Below are 19,142 nucleotides of genomic sequence, written 5' to 3'. Positions count from 1 at the left end.
GAAATGGAATTGGTACTATGACTGCTACTTTACTTCTACTCTATACATGGAGGCAAATGTTTTACTTTTTAGTTTTACTCCACACTGTCTACAATTATTTTATACCTATGTGTCGAGGTGTCCATGAGCAAGACACTTAACCTCCCCCCAAGCGCTCAATATGACCATCTGAGCAGCCATTACCTGGGTGAAGCAGAAACTTAATTTCCACCGTGGGATTAATAAAGTCTACACATTACATTAGCTATGTCTACACTGTGTGGCATTTCTACTTTTACTTAAGTGAAGGATTTTATTACTTCTTCTAAATACTACATACTTTTGTACATAGATAATTTCTGAGTGGGGGCATGCTCAATTTGAAGAAGCAAACTATTACCAATAAACTGGAATCAGACACGTCTAGAATGTCACTGTAAGCAGTAGCATTAAGATTTCCATTCACTGGAACAAAATGGAACTAATTAGAAACACTAATTAAGGGTGCCCGCTGACTTTCGGTAAAAGTGTACCACACAAATAGGATCAAAGAACTACAAGGCACACCAAAATGTGCTTAATGATCAAGCCAGGAAGTAGATTTCTCATAAGTAAAGCTTCAGACTTGAGCTTCAAGTCGAGGCTGTTGGCCATAAGCTATGATGAGAGTTTATCGATATAACTGTGTTTTAAGATATAATACCATACACAGTCAAATCATCAGTGTTAATTTATTCATTTGTAACTCAAAGAGTGCACAAATGTTACCCATGCAGGTCAACAAATCAGCAGCATTTTGACAGTAAATGAAAAAAACATGATGCAAGTAAATATGCAAATGTGATTTTACTGTGTGGTAGCCTACCACGTGAACCACCTATCCTTTTGACAGCAACCACAGTAACAAGACATGTTACAACAAGAAAAATCCCGTTTCAACATCTAAGTGACTCAGCCAGTAAAATCACTGACCTTATGGTCAGTAAATTGTATATACTGTAGTATCGAATGTGTAGTGAATATTGTATTGAATGATGTATATATTAATAAACCATATGTATATGTCAAATTGTGTATATAGAAATACATATGTATATGTTGAATTATGTATATTATTATGTATAATGTATGTTTATATGAATATGTAGGATTTAGGACACCAGAAGAATAGCTGGTGCCACTGGCAACAGCTAATTGGGATCCTTTAATAAACCACATTAAAATCCCAGCTGTGAAATTACTTGTAACATCCCCTCATCTGATTGCTTTCTTATGAAGATAAATTCCGCAAAAATAATATTGAAACAAGATAATGTAATATGGCCAGTAGCCTACTAGGACCACACAGGAGAAAAGACGACAACTTTTAAACTGTTTTATTTTTTATAAAATAATGAGGAAAATGTAGCCGGCAACATAATTTCCCCTGAATTTTGCAATCTTGGGTTTTCATGCATTGATGAGGTAATAAATGGATGCATCACTCTAACTAGTCACCATTATGTGGCATTCCCACAATGCCACAGATTTTGTAATGTCTCTTGAAAAAAGTGTCCCATCTAAATAAATGAGGGAACAAATAATAAAAAGGAAATTCATTTAATTATTTGGGATAGTGATGATAAATTGGCACAATGACTGATGAACATGTTTGACAAAAATGGGCATACAGTATATAGATTATAAAATATAAGCTCTGAGTTTAAACTGTTAGAACCTGTGTAAGAAATGGTATTAAGAACCAGATAAAATGTTATCAGTCAGTAGTCCCTATAGTGTGAAATGTTTTGATAATAATCATGACTGGCCAACACATTCTGGCTATAAAACCTACACAACTTCAAATGTTGCTGGGTGTGCATTAAAGAACAGCAAAGCATGGTGCCAAAGTGTTACTGGCAACATTAGGCCTACCAGCACCTACCCTTCCTTGTACAGTGCTCCCTGCTGACCACATCCTTTAATTACATATTACCAATACAATTATATTGACAATCAGGGAGTTTTGAAATTACTATGACTGATATTTTATACTTCTACTCTATACATTTTGGAGGCAAATGCACTTTTTACACCACTACAATTGTTTGATACATTTATCTACATTGCAGATTGAGCTTAACAATATAAAATATAGTAATCAAATAAATTAGGATGTATTACAGAATATTTTACAAAATATTACTATATTAATGGGGGGCTGCCCTGTCCCTCCTTTACCAGCTCCAAACATTAACTACACATTAATGCATCAATAATTGTAATACAATAAAGTAATATTTATTATTCGGAAAGGGGCCATTGTGCACAATGCAATGTGTAGCTACTTTTGATCTAATACTCACGTAAAACAAATATGTAAAATTTTGAATGCAGGACTTTTACTGAAAAGGGCATACTGTGGTCTACTTAAAGGGTATTTTTTTCTTAATAACTGGTCAAAAACACTTACAGCAGGTCTATGTGTTATATGGCATTAAACATATTGTAAACCTATAGGATGGTGGTTACTTACTGATCATATTACACATTAAACAACTTTAACCTACTGAAAGCTTGCACTAACAATAACAGTATTCTAAGGTTTTAATACCTTTACGGACCACAAGATGAAAATCTCTGGTCTAGTGTATTGAATTATATATAATATAATTATATAGTGACAAATAAAGCTTGGATTTTCAGGCCCTGATGAGGTAATATGGATAGGCTACGGTCACCATTATGTGGCAAACCCACAATGGTTATAAAATCTATACAGCCATTCTCTTAACAGACATTATGCAACTTTATATTGCTGAGTGCATTACAGAACAGCAAAGCATGATGCCAGTGTTACTAGCAACAAACCCTACCCTTCCAAGCAGACTAAGGAAAGCATATGGTGAACAGTGCACCCTGCTGACCACACCCTTGAATTACACATTACCACAAAATGAGACGTATCACCAGGGAGTTGACCTTTAGCTTACTTTGAACAAATTAATGTTAGACATTTGAAAGAGCCAGATCTTTCTCCATTGGCCTACTTCATTTGAGATACTCACGGCTGAACTTTCTGGGTTTTTCCAATTTTAAATCACATTTGTCCTTCCAAGTATTGCACAATTGGAAGGTGCGCCTTTAAAACAGTACAGAGGGCAATATCAATCTGGATACGATGCACACAGGCAATAAAGCCTGGCATAGGCATAGGTGAGAAGTGAGACTACAATTGAGTTAACTCAATCCAGGAGTTGAGCAGTCCAGATCAATTTTGTCAGGCAGTTACTAATCTCTCAAGAACAGATTCTGCACTGTTGGATAACTGATAACTACAGTATAACTGAGGACGAACGAACAGCAGAGGTCGCTGTTTTTCCTTTTCAGTTGTCTCTGGGCTCCGAGATTGGCCAGTTACAGCCTCTTCTGAGCAGTCAAGAGAAACTGTCCATCCAAAAATGTGGAGGTCACACATGCAATCTCTAATTACATTTCAACAATTACATATACCTCCTAAGGACTTCTGTTTAATTTCAAATGTAGACACCAGGGCTATTTTCACAAAACACATTCAATCAGTCTGCACCTCCAATTATGGCTATTATTTATGTCAAATGGGTTATTTTTAAGCATTCCTTTGGCAGACTTTTAACACTATTCTGAAAAACAATAAAGCCACAAGGACTAAAACAGGGACTGGTGATTTTATATAAATTTTTATTCATCTTGTTCTGAAGTGTTTAGTCAAACAAGCCAAATCCCATGTCATCATCAGACCCCTCCTCTGCGGATTCTTCTTTCTTTTCTTCTTTCTTCTCTTCAGCTGTAAAACATGTTCGACATCAAGGTTAAATTAACGTATCTTTCATTTTATAACATTAAGACTAACAAAGTATTAGCCAAGGTGAAGCAAGGTATTGTGTGCCAAATGACATACGTTTTTTTTTTTTAAATGAAAATGCTCACCTGCAGCAGCAGCGGGGGCAGCAGCTCCACCTGCTGAAGCAGAGCTGGCAACTGCCACAGCGCCACCTGCGGGCATGCTGGCCAGCTTACCATAACCTAAGAGGGGAAGGGTATTGCCAGATGTAAACAAGAATCTTTTTCAAATCGGTTTCCAATTACAAGGAATTTCACTTTGTAGTTGTTCACATACAGATTTTACACAACACACAAAGACTTTACACTGGTACATTATTAAAACTACAAAGGAAAAAGATGTTCAAATCACAACAAATGTAGGCCAATTAAAAGAATGTACAGGTCACAGTAGGGCTGGGCAATGTGATTTATCAAACTTTTGCCTTGGTTACGATTGAATGATTATATCATTTTAATAGGGAAAATAGCAGATCTGTGAGCCAAGCTTGTAGATCGGACAATTAAGTCCAATACAGGGTTATGTAGTTAATCAGACTAATCGAGTTAGTTGATTATAGATTATTTGGTTACAAGTCATGTTATTGGTTCAAAATATCGGTTAATTGCACAGTCCTAGGTCACAGTGAATATGTACATAGTACTGCGTGTATAGAGCAGTGTATGATAGGTTAATGAAAGTCAAGCTAAACACTACATTTTCCAATCATCCATGTCACATTTAAACATTGGCCGGCATTAATCATTCAATATGGCACTAGTTTACACAGTAGAGTAATGAGTAACAAGACAGTTGCTTTGAACTATTAAAATTAAGGTAGCATAACTGGTAACAAAGACATTACCTTGGGCAATCACCTCATCCACATTTTTTCCATTGAGTTCAGAGATTACCTGTTGTGCAAGAGCATATTAAGGTTAATATTAATCACAACAGAAAAACAGGACATGCCACCTTCTGGAAACCCGGGACTGCAGTTATACACAGAGCGTTCATTTTGAACACGCCATTGATTGATCGAATACATTATTAACAAGTGTGTAAACAATACTAGTAGGACAGTCAAAGGTTATGCTAAAAGGATAACACAAAAAGCCCCAGGGGCTTGTTTCCACTGTGGTCCATAGCAGTTGTGTTATAATGTCAAATGCAACATGTTTGAAATATGTCATACCTTCTCCATGCGTGTATCGTCAGCCTCAATGCCAACACTTTCCAGGATCTTTTTAATGTCCTTGGCCGCTGGGCTGGAATTGCCTCCCAGGGCAGACAGAAGGTAAGCAGCAACGTAACGCATGCTAAGGAGCAGAAAATGTCAAACTGTCAATTTCAAACCACACCATCTATTAAATACACAATTAACACATTGCATAATATAACCACTTTGTCTGCATTTAATATGTGGACATACATACATAGATTAAATTTCAGTTCAGACAAATGAAACACTGCCATATCTAATTTATACACATTTTGTGCTTCAAAATATGATGATATGATAAATATGCTATAAACATGAATGTTGCAGCTTATTTGAGGTCAAGGGGTTACATTATCCAGTCAAAGATGACAGATGCTACCAACAGCTAATTTAAGATTGGAGACTTGCAGTGTGATATGATTCATAAATACTGATTTAGTCAGATTTGGAGTTGAAGTTACTAGCATTCTTACTAGCTAGCAGTTTGAACACATCGTGTCCGTTGTGTCAATCTTAGCCATATGATACATGAATGTCATTTATTCAGTGGTTTTAAGTAACGAAGTACCTGTACTCAAGTACTGTACTTAAATACAATGTTGAGGTACTTTTACTTTACTGGATTATTCAATGTTTTAAACTGAACTCTAAACTTTTACTTCTACTTCACTACATCTCACTTGTTACTCCACTACAATTGTTTGAAAACTTAAGTTACTAGTTACTTTGTAGATATTGATTATTATAACACATACATTAATTAACCTATTCATTTGAAATTAATCGATCTACAAGCTCACAACGCATTGCATCGTTGTGAACTTGTAGATCTAAGATCTGCCATTTTCAAAATATTTTTTATAACTTTACCATGATAACTTGTGAAACGAAACATTTTGGTTACCCGACTTTTACTTGTATAACTGAGTGTTTCTAGATTGCAAAACTGATACTTTTACTTAAGTAAATAATCAGTACTTTTTCCACCACTAGAAAAAAAAATGTAATCACGAATATCATACATAAAGATCGATAAAACCACTGACGTTGGAAGAACAGACTGATTATGGTCATGCACTTTTCAAATCAATGCGGTGGCGAATGCATTCCAGCTTCCATGGAGGAGTACGCATATATAATTACTTGACTGCTAGCACGGCCATATTGTCGTTCATTTGAACGAAACAAAAGCAAATAAGTGATACTTTTCCATGTTCCACCATGTGGCGGCTGTGTGATCCGCGGCACACCGATGCTAACTTGCTAATCCTAGCATGTCATGCGCTGCGCTGATAACACGTTAAATCTCCCTACAGTCTGAGTTATTTGAGGTGAATCGTTTAGACTGGGATATTATTCCTTAAGATGTAGTTGTTTTGGGGTTTATTTAACACGCATATGTCTATTTATATCACTTTATTAGGACACTCACTTGAGCTGGAAAGGCGAACGCGTGTAACGTCGAGATTGACACAGGCGGAAAGGACGTGACGCAGCAGGCTGGAAACGGATGTAGCAGCAGTGTTGCCATATGTTGCGAGAGAAAAGAAGCAACTAGGCCACATGAGCGTGTGAAAATAGCCGATCTACATGCTCACAACACGATGGGACGCGTTGTGAGCTTGTAGATCTACTATTTGCAAAAACTCCTGAAATAAAATATGGAATATTTGGAATATTTTTTTGAAACATTAAACAACACAAATCCTCGGCCCTGGCTGGCACAAAACATTTTCATGAAAATATTGGAGAACCACTGGTTTAAATAATGATTAAAATATTTGGAAGCCAGCCTAAATAAGCAACTATACTTTTAGAAACAAGCCCAAAAAAACGCAAACCGTAACTAACGTATTTGCAAGCAACTTTACAGAATAACAAGCCCAAAGTCGCTTATAATAAGCGGACATGGCAACACTGTGTACTAGCGTGTTGCAGCCCTGGCCAGGAGCAGTGAAAGAAAGAAAAACAGAAAATACGATAAAATGAGTACATTGTAGTACTGTTGTACACAAAAATAATAACATTTTGAACGTTATCTCACTTTTTTTGGTGCAGTGCCACTTTAGTTTGAAAGAAAGAAAGATAAGAATGTAATGTAATGCTTAATGGTTTTATTTGTTGATGATATATCATTTATTCACGCATCAGTTTGGGCTGCAAACATTCAGTGAGCAAGTATTGCCTTTTCAATATGTCAGTGTACTGTAATTTACTGTGTAGGCTTTAGTCCTAATGTGTGTCCTTAAATGATCCCCATATCAGATGACACATTAGGGGTCTTCAACGTTTTTCAGGCCAAGGACCCCCTAGCTGAGAGAGAGATGAAGCAGCTGGTATATTGTATAAAATTGTTCTCTTTGCCAAAAATAGCCGATCTACAAGCTACAAGCACTGCCAGGCGTTCTGAGCTTGTAGATCTGCTATTTTTGGCTAATGTTTCCCTCAGAAAAGGGATGCTGATTGATTGATTGATTGAATATTTCATTAGGCAAAAAATGTAAAACAGCACATGCAGTTACATTTAAAATACTTTGTATAACAGGTCCGTTCATGACAGTCCTTGCAGACTTGTTTCCAATGAGGGCCTTGGTATTCAATTCATAGACAAATGCTAGGGTTCAAGTGGTTACTGTAAAGAATATCGTATCACCCAAAGATTTGGCGGACCCCCTATAGTAGCTCTGAGGACCCCCTAGGGGTCCCAGACCCCCTGTTGAAGACCCCGCATTATATGAAAGCATTCTATCAGCATCTTGTGGCTTCAGTTCTTCACGTCGTAGCCCTTCTGACATACAGTAGCATAGTCAAGTGCCTAAAGGTACATTTGTGTCACACACTGCAGTCTTGCAGCACTATTCCTAACCTTCAGCCAGCATGATATCACCTGGTTCTTCCTCTCACAGCATGCTGTGGCATGTATGCATCCTTTCTATGGTCTCTAGTAGGGGGCCATTATGAGGATGATGTCCCCTTTGTCTTTGGCCCCATCCACTTGACCTCTAGTTTTTAAACACTACGTGTGTGTGTGTGTGTGTGTGTGTGTGTGTGTGTGTGTGTTGCACAGTAAAGAAGGATGGATGTACAGATACTGGTGCACCTGCTCCTGCTGCTGCTCTGGCTCCTGGTCTAGTCCCAGCTCCAGGATGCTGTGCTTGCTGTGAAACGTCATCCATTCTGGTTGTCAGATAAGATGGAGTGAACAATTCCCATGCAACTGTGGCCAAACTTTGGAAAAAGATGGCAGCGATATGAGCCTCAGTTCTCATCTATCTCTAGGAAGCAACTCCACAGTGATGTTTAGCCATCTGCTTCTGGGGTGAATATACTAACAGTGAAAGGTACTGTAAGGTTCACGTGTCTCAAGTATATAAAGCACCCGACTTGAATGTCAAGAAGGCCAGGCAGGGCCTCAGTATGTGACTATAGGTTACAAGTGAAACTACCTCACAACCAGCAATAACTAACTTTTAAAAGTGCCTTCACTGCACACTACTGCCACCACGCCTGCAAAACAATTTTAGAAGTTGTTTTCCAGAGGCTTTAAAATTCTTATTGTCTACGCAATTTCACACAACCACCGTCTTCCTCTCCAAAGTGGGTGCACATCATTGGGCACAATTTACCTCTATTTTAATGGCATGCCAAAAATTAGGGGCATCAGTTTGAAAGTGGTTAAAGAAAGCAACAAGCAGCATGACTGCCACATGTCCTTGAAGTGGAAAGGCAACATCCAGAGTATGGTAGGCTACATATAATAAAGATAAAATAATCTAAAATCTACATAACTTAAAGAAACTACAACCACGTCTTCAGAGGCTACTGTATACTGCTCACTTTTCTATTGGTGGTTGTAATAGTTAAGCATAATTCTACATAAACCAATGCAGATCTCATGTGGCATGGAGAAAACCCATGGCAGACAAAGGCAGACAATAAGTTAGGAATACGAACAAGATGCATAGGCAATAATCAATTTTATTTTGTGCAGCCTTCAACCCCAATTTCTTTTATCTACGTTACACCCACTACATTGCTGTACATTCCACATTGTGATAGTAAATTGGACAACATAAACTAAGAACACAACACAACACAGTTTACACGTAAAAATCCGAAACGAGCAGTAAAACATTCAATATTTTATAAAAATGTCACCAATGTTGGAAGGTTGGTATTGGTACTCGGAAGGAAACAAAAAGGCTTATAACATGAAGTATCTCAAAATAGAAGCTGTGATCTGTGCCTGTTCACTTCCTTAAAAAGGAAGGTGTTGGACCTAACCAGTAATGCTAGATCACTGCTTCATCGATTATGAGAGGCTTTACAGTATATATGGCCCTGGAACACAGTCAAGAGGGAGCACCAATCATTCCTGGAATTCTTATGAAAATCACTTATAAAAAAGGGAGAGAATTATCAAAAGAAAACCATTATAAAAATATTCTATTGACCATAACAATATATAAACAAGAATAACGGGTAGAAACCTGATCAAATTTCATCATGGATTAAGTCAGCAAATACAGTTAACATTCTGAGGACAGCAAGGCTAACTAACCCAATATAACAGGTTATGGCTCGTTGATTAGTATTGTATATTTAATATCTAACTGGGAAATTCAAGGGAATACACCTCCTGTTATATTTCCGATATTTTGAGAATTAGATGAATATTAAATGAGTTTTCATTTAAATATTAACTCCACTACTTCATATTATGAAAAGTTCAAGCAAAAAATATCCCTATGCCATTGTACTAATAGTTTTTACATTTCAAGCACTTTCTCTGAACTGTATTCACATTATCTACATTTGCATGAAGACCAATAATCCAATATCCATACAGTTTATAGCTAAATTCATTATGAAAGTTATTATTGCAATAAGATCTCGTATAAATATCTCAGCTGATTGAGCTGAACTAGAGTACCTGAATTAGCCCCAAACCAGGCTCTCTTTTGAATAATCCATTCAATTTAAGATAATACATTTCAAATGCCCCATCATATTGTCAAAATGATAACATTAGTAACAGTATTCCTTTAAACATTTCTGCACAAGAGGTTGATGTCCCAAATAACTCCCTACAGTAAAAAGTGATGTTTAATCTGCACCATTAAAGTTCATTAAGTGACCTTACATAGATGCCTGATTTACCACCTCTCAGATATATTGTGTATTTAGTGATTATGCAACAGAAATGTTTTTACTAAATTGAAGCATTTCTTCCACTAGATTTCAGGTACCAGGTACAAACAGAACATGCGTTCCAAAATGCAATGTGCCAATGTATGTACACTGTCAGTTCTAATGTCACTTTTCTCATATATATTACTTAATTCAATTAAACTTTCTTGACTAAGACACATTTACAAACTGACAAATAAAAGTTATGTACAATGAGATCTTCAGGTAACTGGGCAGTGACATAGTTTTTTTTGCCACCATACGTTTACTACCATGGATGCGAAATGGGAGTTTAAGAGAGTGCAGAATGCCTCAGAACTATTTTAGCCTAACTGCAGTCAGTGATTTCAAAAGTGAAATACAAAAATGCAGTGATAGTCAGGGGATATAAAAAAAATCTTGGAATAAATTCCTTACCAAAAAAAATCTTCACCAATGTGTTTGTAAATCATCACAAAGTGATGTGTTTTTTTTTTGGGGGGGGGGGATTTTTTTTTAACCAAGGTATGGTGGGTACCCCAACTTTAAAAAGCTGTCAAAAATTCTCCTAGGGGAACTGCATTTCAGTCTTTGTGAGATGTGTTACTAGACACCTTTACAAACAGACATAAAATATTCTGCTAATATCCCCTGACTATGAATACAACCTGACAATAATAAATTAAAGGGATATTTCACTTTCAACGTCTACTCAGGCTTTTGTGAGCACCCCAGACAGTTTTTAAGTTGCTTGATTCAGTATTGATATTTGATATTCATTTGATCAGACAAGCCTCCTTCCTATACAAACCCATCATAACTTCAAACTCCATTTTTTTCCATGTTAGATTCATTGAAAACACATCCTTGGTTCTTGTGACTGATATTGTCCTTATATTATGTGAGGGGCCCATGTTTTTTCAATTACTTTTTTCATTTACCTACACATCTGTAGGCAGCAAATGATTAATAGGATGCAGAGGTTAGACAATTCATTGAAGACAGCAAAATCCTTATGGCGCACATACCAGGAGTGCAGTAATGTTAAAAAAATATACATCTTCAATTATAGTTAATTCATATAAGACTCAAGATCATTTACAATCCACTAACCATTGTGTAAAATCCTACTCAATAATTAAACCTTTATCGGTAGACATGGTCACTTTATACTTCAGTTATGCAAACAAGCTTCCCAAAAATAACTGATCTTTAAATAAATGGTGAAGTAAGAGCGTAGGTTGAAGTGGCCTATTGTCGGCATCAGCTAAGCAACAAGGTAATCTATCCCCTTACAAGGTGCTAGACCAGGGAGATGGATTGCTGAGGTAGAGCGCCACTGCCACACCTAATGTCAGTTACCACTACTTACCTCACTTGCTGAAAATAACAGATTTTCAGCCCGGGTAGTCGTCGGTCGGTAAAGAACTCGCTTTTGAATCACAAGGTTCCGAGTTCAATAACAGGCAATGCAAACTCAGCGTATGAGTAGTATGGCTTGGGCAACTAAAACGTGGCTTAAGTACTGGGAGCCTAAGATAGGTGTGGGCTCCGTCTCAGCAATCCATCTCCCTGGTAGACCAGACCAGGTGTGACAATAAACCTCTTGCATTCAAACTGCCCCGTCTCTGCTTCTCCTGCATTTGGATCCTGCAGATCAGGATCCAAGATCAGTTAGTTTCAGTGTGTGACGCATTCGAACAACTATAGTGCGTACAAATGGCGAGATTTACTTCTAATTCACACCTGCCATTTCAAATTACAGAAAAAATAAACGTTAAAGACAGTCCATATTTACAAGTAACTGTGATTTAGACACTTTCAACATTTAGCCTGTTATTTTCGTTCCCCGGGGTATTACCATGTGGTTTAATATATATGTGCATCAGTTAACCATTAATTGCTTATTTGCATTCCACATAACCTAGCACTTTAGTTTGTAAGCTACTGTAACTCTTCAGCTTACGCGTAGCAGTGTCAGTAATTATCTATGTGAAAAATGCAAATCATGCTAAAAAGCTAACGTTGTTCTTTAATATCAGATAGTGGTAAGAAAATAAAGAAAAGACAAACTTTTGCTGCAAATGTCATGGTATCCCTAACATACATTTTCATTTAGCATTAAATTAATTCCCATTTAGGCCGAATGGCTTAGGAGTAGTGTCTCAGGCTTTTTTGTTTGTTTAAATCAGTGGTTCTCAAAGTGGGGTCTGGGGACCCCAGGGGTCCTTGAAGGGGTTCCCCAGTAAAATGTGTTAACATAGCTTCAAAGTCACTTTAACCCTAGATCTTTAAAATAATCTTGAAAATATGTGGAATAAATTTGAATATTTTTTGAAGCATTTTACACATCTTGTTTGGGGTCTGTTCAGATGGGGGACATCCAATTGAATACATATACATTTGGGGGTCCTTGACATGAAAGCGTTTCAATGGTTTAAATTAACATCAAGTCTCCCATTGTGGTAGGAAGTTATTGCATGCATGCCCTAGTGGCCATCGCATCAGATACCAGATTCTAAAGCCTGTGTAGGTAAATCATTATTATTGACGGTTCATTGATGCTTCTACTTTCAAACATACGGCTACCTCCTGATGAAGTAAAGATGTCACCAAGGCTATGTTCAGACTGGCAGCTCAAATCCAATTGTTGGCCTAACGCCTAACCAGATTGGTTGTATCAAGTCTGAACAGCAAAAACACCACCTCACAAGGAAACTGTCGTTTCAACATTCAATCTCCTAGGCGGTTTGAAATGTGATTCAAAACATATTTCTGAAGCTGTGTCTCACTCGAAAACGATTAATACTTGGTCATAAGAAGGTTGTCTCGTTGAAAATAGCCGAGCTATAATATCACATTGCGATGTGATCTTGTAGCTCAGCTATTTTCACAGCGACACCATCGTACGACGGACAGAGTATAATCAAGCATTACTCATGCGTATGTTGTTACCACAGCAAGAATCAATGCAAATAGGTTGACAGTGTCTGAATACACAAATCTCATCTGATCACTTGCAAATAAATATGTGGACAGTCAGTCCTAAAGATCACATTTGAAAATAAAATCGATTTGCCTGCAGTCTCAACAAAGCCTAAGTTTGTTTAAAACCTTTCCTATTACAAATTGGTCTGATACGAAAAAAAAAGAAAAGAAAAAAAAAACACCTTTGCTCCCTTGTGCTTGATAAAAGGTCACAAATGATAATCATACATAGGGGTCACTACATATTTATATGTCAAATCTTTAAAATATAACATAAATTTGGCCTTAAACAAGGACCATGAAGAACAGAATCTGATTCAAAAAATGTGTTTTGCCCTGAGGCACTTTGTAACGACTGTGCACAAACAAAAAAAAGACATTTCAACATAAGGAACCTTTATAGTTTGAATTAAATAAACCACCAAAATGTTAATTTAAAAATGCATATGGTCTAAAAATGACAAACTGCATTTAAAATTATGATCAGTTTAGTGTTCAGCACAGTGTCAAGTACAATAACAATAGTGGATTATAAAACTCTACAGAAAAAAAATATATATTAAAGTGTGACTACAAACCAAACTCAGTTCAGTATTGTTGTCATTACAGGAAGTTAAGTGAGGGACCCGGACAGACGAGACGGATAAAGGAAGTGGGCATTCATTTTGAGGAAAACACTACTGGGGATAGTTGTTCTGTTGCCGGCGTTTTGCCGACCTCATTTTCTCAAAACGTGACTCCATTTCCTCTAGGACTTTAGGGGTGTACCTTACTACCAGCTTGACTGTGCCCTGAGCTGCCTTGAGGAGTTCCACAGCTTTCTCATGATGCTCCCCTTCCACACTCTGTATAAAGCAAGAGAAAGTCATGAGTGTGAGAGTGTGTGTGTGTGTGTGTGTGTGTGTGTGTGTGTGTGTGTGTGTGTGTGTGTGTGTGTGTGTGTGTGTGTGTAAGTTAAGAGATGCAATAATATCAAATATTCTACAAACAGGATAGACATTTTCTAGGAAACATAATGGTAATTACCATGGTAGTTACAGTCATTGTAAAGGAGTCAAGAAGCCTTAGCCAATATAACCGAAGTTAAGTTGAAATTACTCTATATTACTCTTATTATTATAAGGTCATATGCTGCTGCTGAAAGCTGGTGTGCCTGCACTATTGTAAGTGATTAAAATGTTCACTTAAAAATGTGTTCACATACACAGGATCTTGAGAGAACCAAAACGGGCACTTTTTGCTGAGCTCAATTGCAGTGGGAATCGTGTGACTCAGTCCTACATTCTAATCTAGATCATCCTTTCCGAGTAGTTAAAAAAATAATAATAACTTAAAAAATAATAATAATATATATATATATACACGTTATTTTATACTTGTACAATGGTGGCGTGCAAATCGCAATAGAGGCAAAAGTTGGAATAAAATCGTGATACGCGACGTTGTCAGCCACTTCTATTCACCTGACAATGAGGAGTTTCATCAGGAGGGCAATCAGGGCATAATGACAGGAGAGAACACACTATGCGCCACCCCTGCGCCACCCGGACCACACTTGAGATACTATGCTCTCCATTAACTATAAGTTAATGGAGAGCATTGACCACATTGAAATGTATTGTTTACGCTATCTAATTATTCAGGTGACCACTCTGTACTGATATTTAGCATTTTGTTCTAAGATTTCTGAACTTAATGATAAAAATATCAGTTGTCACATGAATTTGCTGTATCATGATGAGAAACAAATCAAATGAGAGCTGTCTCTTGGCACATGTTGTGGATCATTTCATTGTATTAAACTGAAGCATCCAACACAAATTTGATATGAACATACCACTCCATTAACAGAAAGAAGCTGATCGCCCCTCTTGAGGCCACCGTGGCGGTCAGCAATGCCTCCTGGGATGATCCTTGAGATGTAAATAGGAGAGTTTTGTTCTTTTCCACCCATTATGTTGAATCCAAGGCCTTCCTCCGTCTTGGGTAGCTCCACAACACGAGGGTGTGAGTGACCCTCACTTGCTGCGAAAGCTGCAACAGTAGCCTATAAAAAGACAGAATGTTGTCAATGCACAAACAAGCCCCAAAAATCATGTATTTCTTTTAACTGAAAAGAAACAAATATTATCTTTTGTTGAGCGACATGTTACACTTTTTAGACCAAGCATAGATTATGCATAAAGTGTTCATGCTGCTTAACTGGACATAATTATCAGAAACAGATTGTCCTGGACAGAGGCCTAAATGTGAGTAAAAATATAGGTTGATATATTACATTCAATTTGTTTTATAAAACTGCTCAAGTGCGTTGTACAGTATTTAGCTCTAGTGTTTCTTGTGTTCAGTTTGAGTCTACCTTGGCTGTGGCATTGGCCCTGACCTCAGGACTGCTGTTGATGTCCACTGTTTCATACACATGTTCATACACCTGAAGAAGACATTGAATGTATGCAAGAGGGAAAATGTTACTCTACAAAATAAAACAGGTTTACAAAAAGAACATTGGTTTGTAAACATTGAATTTTTAATATTCATAAAGGCACTTTAACTGGAGCCGAGTGTGGAGAAAAGATAAACGACTGACTTCTCGAACAGCATTACAGAATTCGCTCTGCAGAACCCTTTGCAGTGCCTGCAGCTTCTGAGGAGGCACTTCTCCTGTCCTCTGGAGCTTGTCAAGAAGTTCAATGGCACGAGAAATATCTGTAGAAACAAAGAGAAGAACCACCATCAGAGATCTTCCCAAAAACACTGCAGAGGTGTGTTAGCATTAGACCAGTTCAAACATTTAGGCTATGTAAAGTGGAAAAACTAGGGGTGTCAATCTTGGACCACGACTCGATTTTGATTCTTTAGCAAACAATTCCAAGCAATGCACCATGAAATCTCCAATTTCACCATGACTGTTTGATAATTTCAATATATATATATATTTTTTTAATGCAGTTCTTTAATATAATACTTTATTCAGTATTATAAAATACTAGTGGATATAGGCAATAACAATTATATACCAAGCTTCATGTTCTCAGCACAAAAAGTGCCATATTTGGTTATTCTGGACAGAAAATAATCGATCACACTTGAATCGCCACCTTAAGATTGTGGACTGTGGTGATAGCAAAAGAAGATATCAATAGTTTTATCAAAATCCCAATAGGGAGGCCAATCTTTTTCCAACATTTTTCAAAAGGGGTGAAAGCTCAATCATAATAAGAATCATATTCACTTTTATTTGCCAAGTAAGTTTGTACATACTAGAAATTTTACTTGGTGTTCGCAAACGTTATAAATAGACATAACAACCACACACAAAGAATACGATATCTATTAAATAACACAATACATAGCATATGTCCTCCTAGTCTACATACATATTTACATTAGTGCAGAAATATGATTATTACATTGATTAAACATATGGAACTTTTCATTAAGGGTGAAATCAATCGGAACAGTGGCTGACTGAGCGTAATATGATAATTGTACAAAGACACTCTTGGGAACAACAGGATCCAATGATGACAATGCATTCTTATAAAAATACAACCCTTAACAATTTGATTTTTATTTGCAAGCAGGGACACAGCGGTCTAATGCAGTGGTTCTCAATGTGAGGTCCCGGGACCCCCAAGGGGTGTCAGGGGGCCCCCAGATAAACAATAGTTAGTTTTCAAGAATACATGTACAGGTAAATACAACTAGACCTGAAGAACCTACACAATCATGTTGTTCACTTGTACCTACAGTAGTCAGTAAATGAAATTCAGCCAGACCATATCATATGAGACCAAATCATGTCCAACAGTAAAAATGTTCTTAGATTGGTGGGGGCCCAGATAAAAAAGAACATATTTAAAAATGGAGATCCTTAATCTTAAAAAAGGTTCAGAATCACTGGTTCTTCTCGTCCCTAATTTTGTACATTTCGTCTGTCACGACCGTCATGGATGAACTTCAACCTGTTCAGATTTGAGATTTCAAATATAAAGTGCTTACCCCATGGCCACGGATGTTACAATTCACTTCGGCTGGGTATAAGTACCCGTATCTTCTGTGCTGTATCAATACAAATAAAAATTTAATCCGGCCGATGGCCATTTTCCCATAATGTATCAATGCAATACACCTACCAACCGATAGAGTCGCGTAGTTGACAGCATATGGAGAAAATGGTCACAGATCGGATTAAAATACTTTTTATTGCACAATACGAAATATACGGGTACTTCTGAGGGCCCGGACATAATTGTAACATCCGTGGCCATGAGGTCAGCACTTTATATTCGAAATCTGAAAGTTTATGTAGATGTACATAGTAGGCCGTAAAGGGAGAAAGTGCAAACACCAGGTTGACGTTTATCCATGACTGTCATATAATATATGAATATGACAAGTTATGTTTCAGTGCTACCACTTATACCACATACTTTGCACAACGATAATCATTATTTTTAGGGGAAAAAATAAAGAAACATTTGCCCGTAAATAGGGACGCCAGCATTGCAGCTGCGGCTGGGTTGATGGTTAGCAGCTATGTACTAGTGGACAGGTTCCAGCGTCAGAGAGAAATCTTGCTCATTAAACATTACATCATCCGTGGTTAATGTCCACAACATAAACCAAGTTGAAGCGAACCCCAAAACATGGTATGCTAATACACAACTGGTTGAATAATAAGCATAAAACAATGGCTAACCCCCCTCCTCCCAGCTTGCGTATGCTAAGCTAACGCTTTCAACTTCTGGACAATAACAATTAAATGTAAGCTAAAATGATAGCTAGTTTGTTGACGTATTTACCTCTTTCCAACCGTACAGGTTCGCCGAGCGACGCCATTCTTTGACCTACAGTGAAGGCAGTGGACGTTGGGCAACGGTTTCGTTAATAACAAGTATATGTGTGAGTATAAAAGCTTTTACTTGGGCGTCAACCATTGGCGTCAACTGAGTCGGTTATCAGATCAGATTAGCTCATTGGGTTAGCTTGCTAGCTAGTCTCCGGAATCATGATGGTGCGTTCGCGTGAGTAAAGTGGTACACACCGGCGTTGCCAGGTTTTGTGGGAGAAATAAGCAGCTAGGTATAGGAAAACAAGCCTAAAAGAAGCAACTTAGGCCACATGAGCACTTTAAACCTAGCCTCGATATCCAGGCTTTTATTTTCCTTATTTTCAAAAACTCTCAAATAAAATGTGGAATATTTGGAATATTTTTTTGAAACATTCTAACAACACAAATGCTCCCTTGCACAAAACAAAATATTTGAGAACCACTGGTTTGAATAATTATAAAATTTGGGCGCAAGCTAAATAAACAAGTAGCCTACACTTTAGAAACGAACCCCCCCCCCAAAAAAACGCAACCCGCAAGTGTAGCCCTAGAATGTCTGTGATCTTACATACATTTCAAGTATACTTGAAATGTATGTAAGATCACAGACATTCTAGGGCTACCCGCAAGTGCTGCAACTAACCGCAACTTTGCAGAAAAAGAAGCCCAAAGTAGCTTATAATAAGCCGACGTGGCAACGTTGCTTTAGACTGGACAGTAAGAAAAGAAGAAAGAAACGAAAGGACGGCCTATACTGTCCTCCACCGGGCGGGAGTGTGTAGAGCAGTGGTTCTCATAACTCAGAGTATATAAATGTACACTCAGAGCAGAGTTACAGGCCTGGCTGTAAGGGTCCATTTAGACCCCCCCCCCAAGGAACCCCTAGGGTCCCTTGTCCCTACTAGTTTGAGTTTGAGAGCCACTGTCATAAATAGCTCCAAATTATTCTGCTGGACCCCTTGACAATATGTCACACAGACTGCCCCCCTCACACGTATTACGCTGTAAAATGTTCTCTAAAATCTATAAAGAAAAAGCAACTTTTAGGAATTCTGTCATCCCACAGCCTTTGGAAAGTCTAAACTTTTGACTCCTGTCCAATTTCATGG

General features: G+C 37.5%; 2 protein-coding genes across 2 annotated transcripts; both read right to left on the bottom strand.

Annotated features, from left to right (window-relative positions):
* Positions 1-3,655: 3,655 nt before the first annotated feature.
* On the bottom strand, positions 3,656-6,563 carry rplp2b (ribosomal protein, large P2 b). Its single transcript, XM_084052416.1, has 5 exons — positions 6,475-6,563; positions 5,016-5,139; positions 4,686-4,734; positions 3,928-4,023; positions 3,656-3,784 (listed from the first exon to the last, which is right to left on the bottom strand). The coding sequence occupies exons 2-5, from the start codon at positions 5,136-5,138 to the stop codon at positions 3,702-3,704; spliced, it is 351 nt and encodes a 116-aa protein (XP_083908542.1). The 5' UTR covers position 5,139; positions 6,475-6,563; the 3' UTR covers positions 3,656-3,701.
* Positions 6,564-9,002: 2,439 nt separating this feature from the next.
* Positions 9,003-18,207, bottom strand: lin7c (lin-7 homolog C (C. elegans)). The gene is made up of 5 exons (XM_084063761.1): positions 18,005-18,207; positions 15,787-15,905; positions 15,559-15,630; positions 15,037-15,246; positions 9,003-14,044 (listed from the first exon to the last, which is right to left on the bottom strand). The coding sequence occupies exons 1-5, from the start codon at positions 18,039-18,041 to the stop codon at positions 13,877-13,879; spliced, it is 606 nt and encodes a 201-aa protein (XP_083919887.1). The 5' UTR covers positions 18,042-18,207; the 3' UTR covers positions 9,003-13,876.
* Between the last annotated feature and the right edge of the window lie 935 nt (positions 18,208-19,142).

This window comes from Gymnoscopelus microlampas (assembly GCF_963454915.1).
Source record: "Gymnoscopelus microlampas genome assembly, chromosome: 1".
Taxonomy (NCBI): domain Eukaryota; kingdom Metazoa; phylum Chordata; class Actinopteri; order Myctophiformes; family Myctophidae; genus Gymnoscopelus; species Gymnoscopelus microlampas.
The sequence above is the reverse complement of the archived record's forward strand: the minus strand, read 5'-3'. Positions and strand labels throughout refer to the sequence as shown.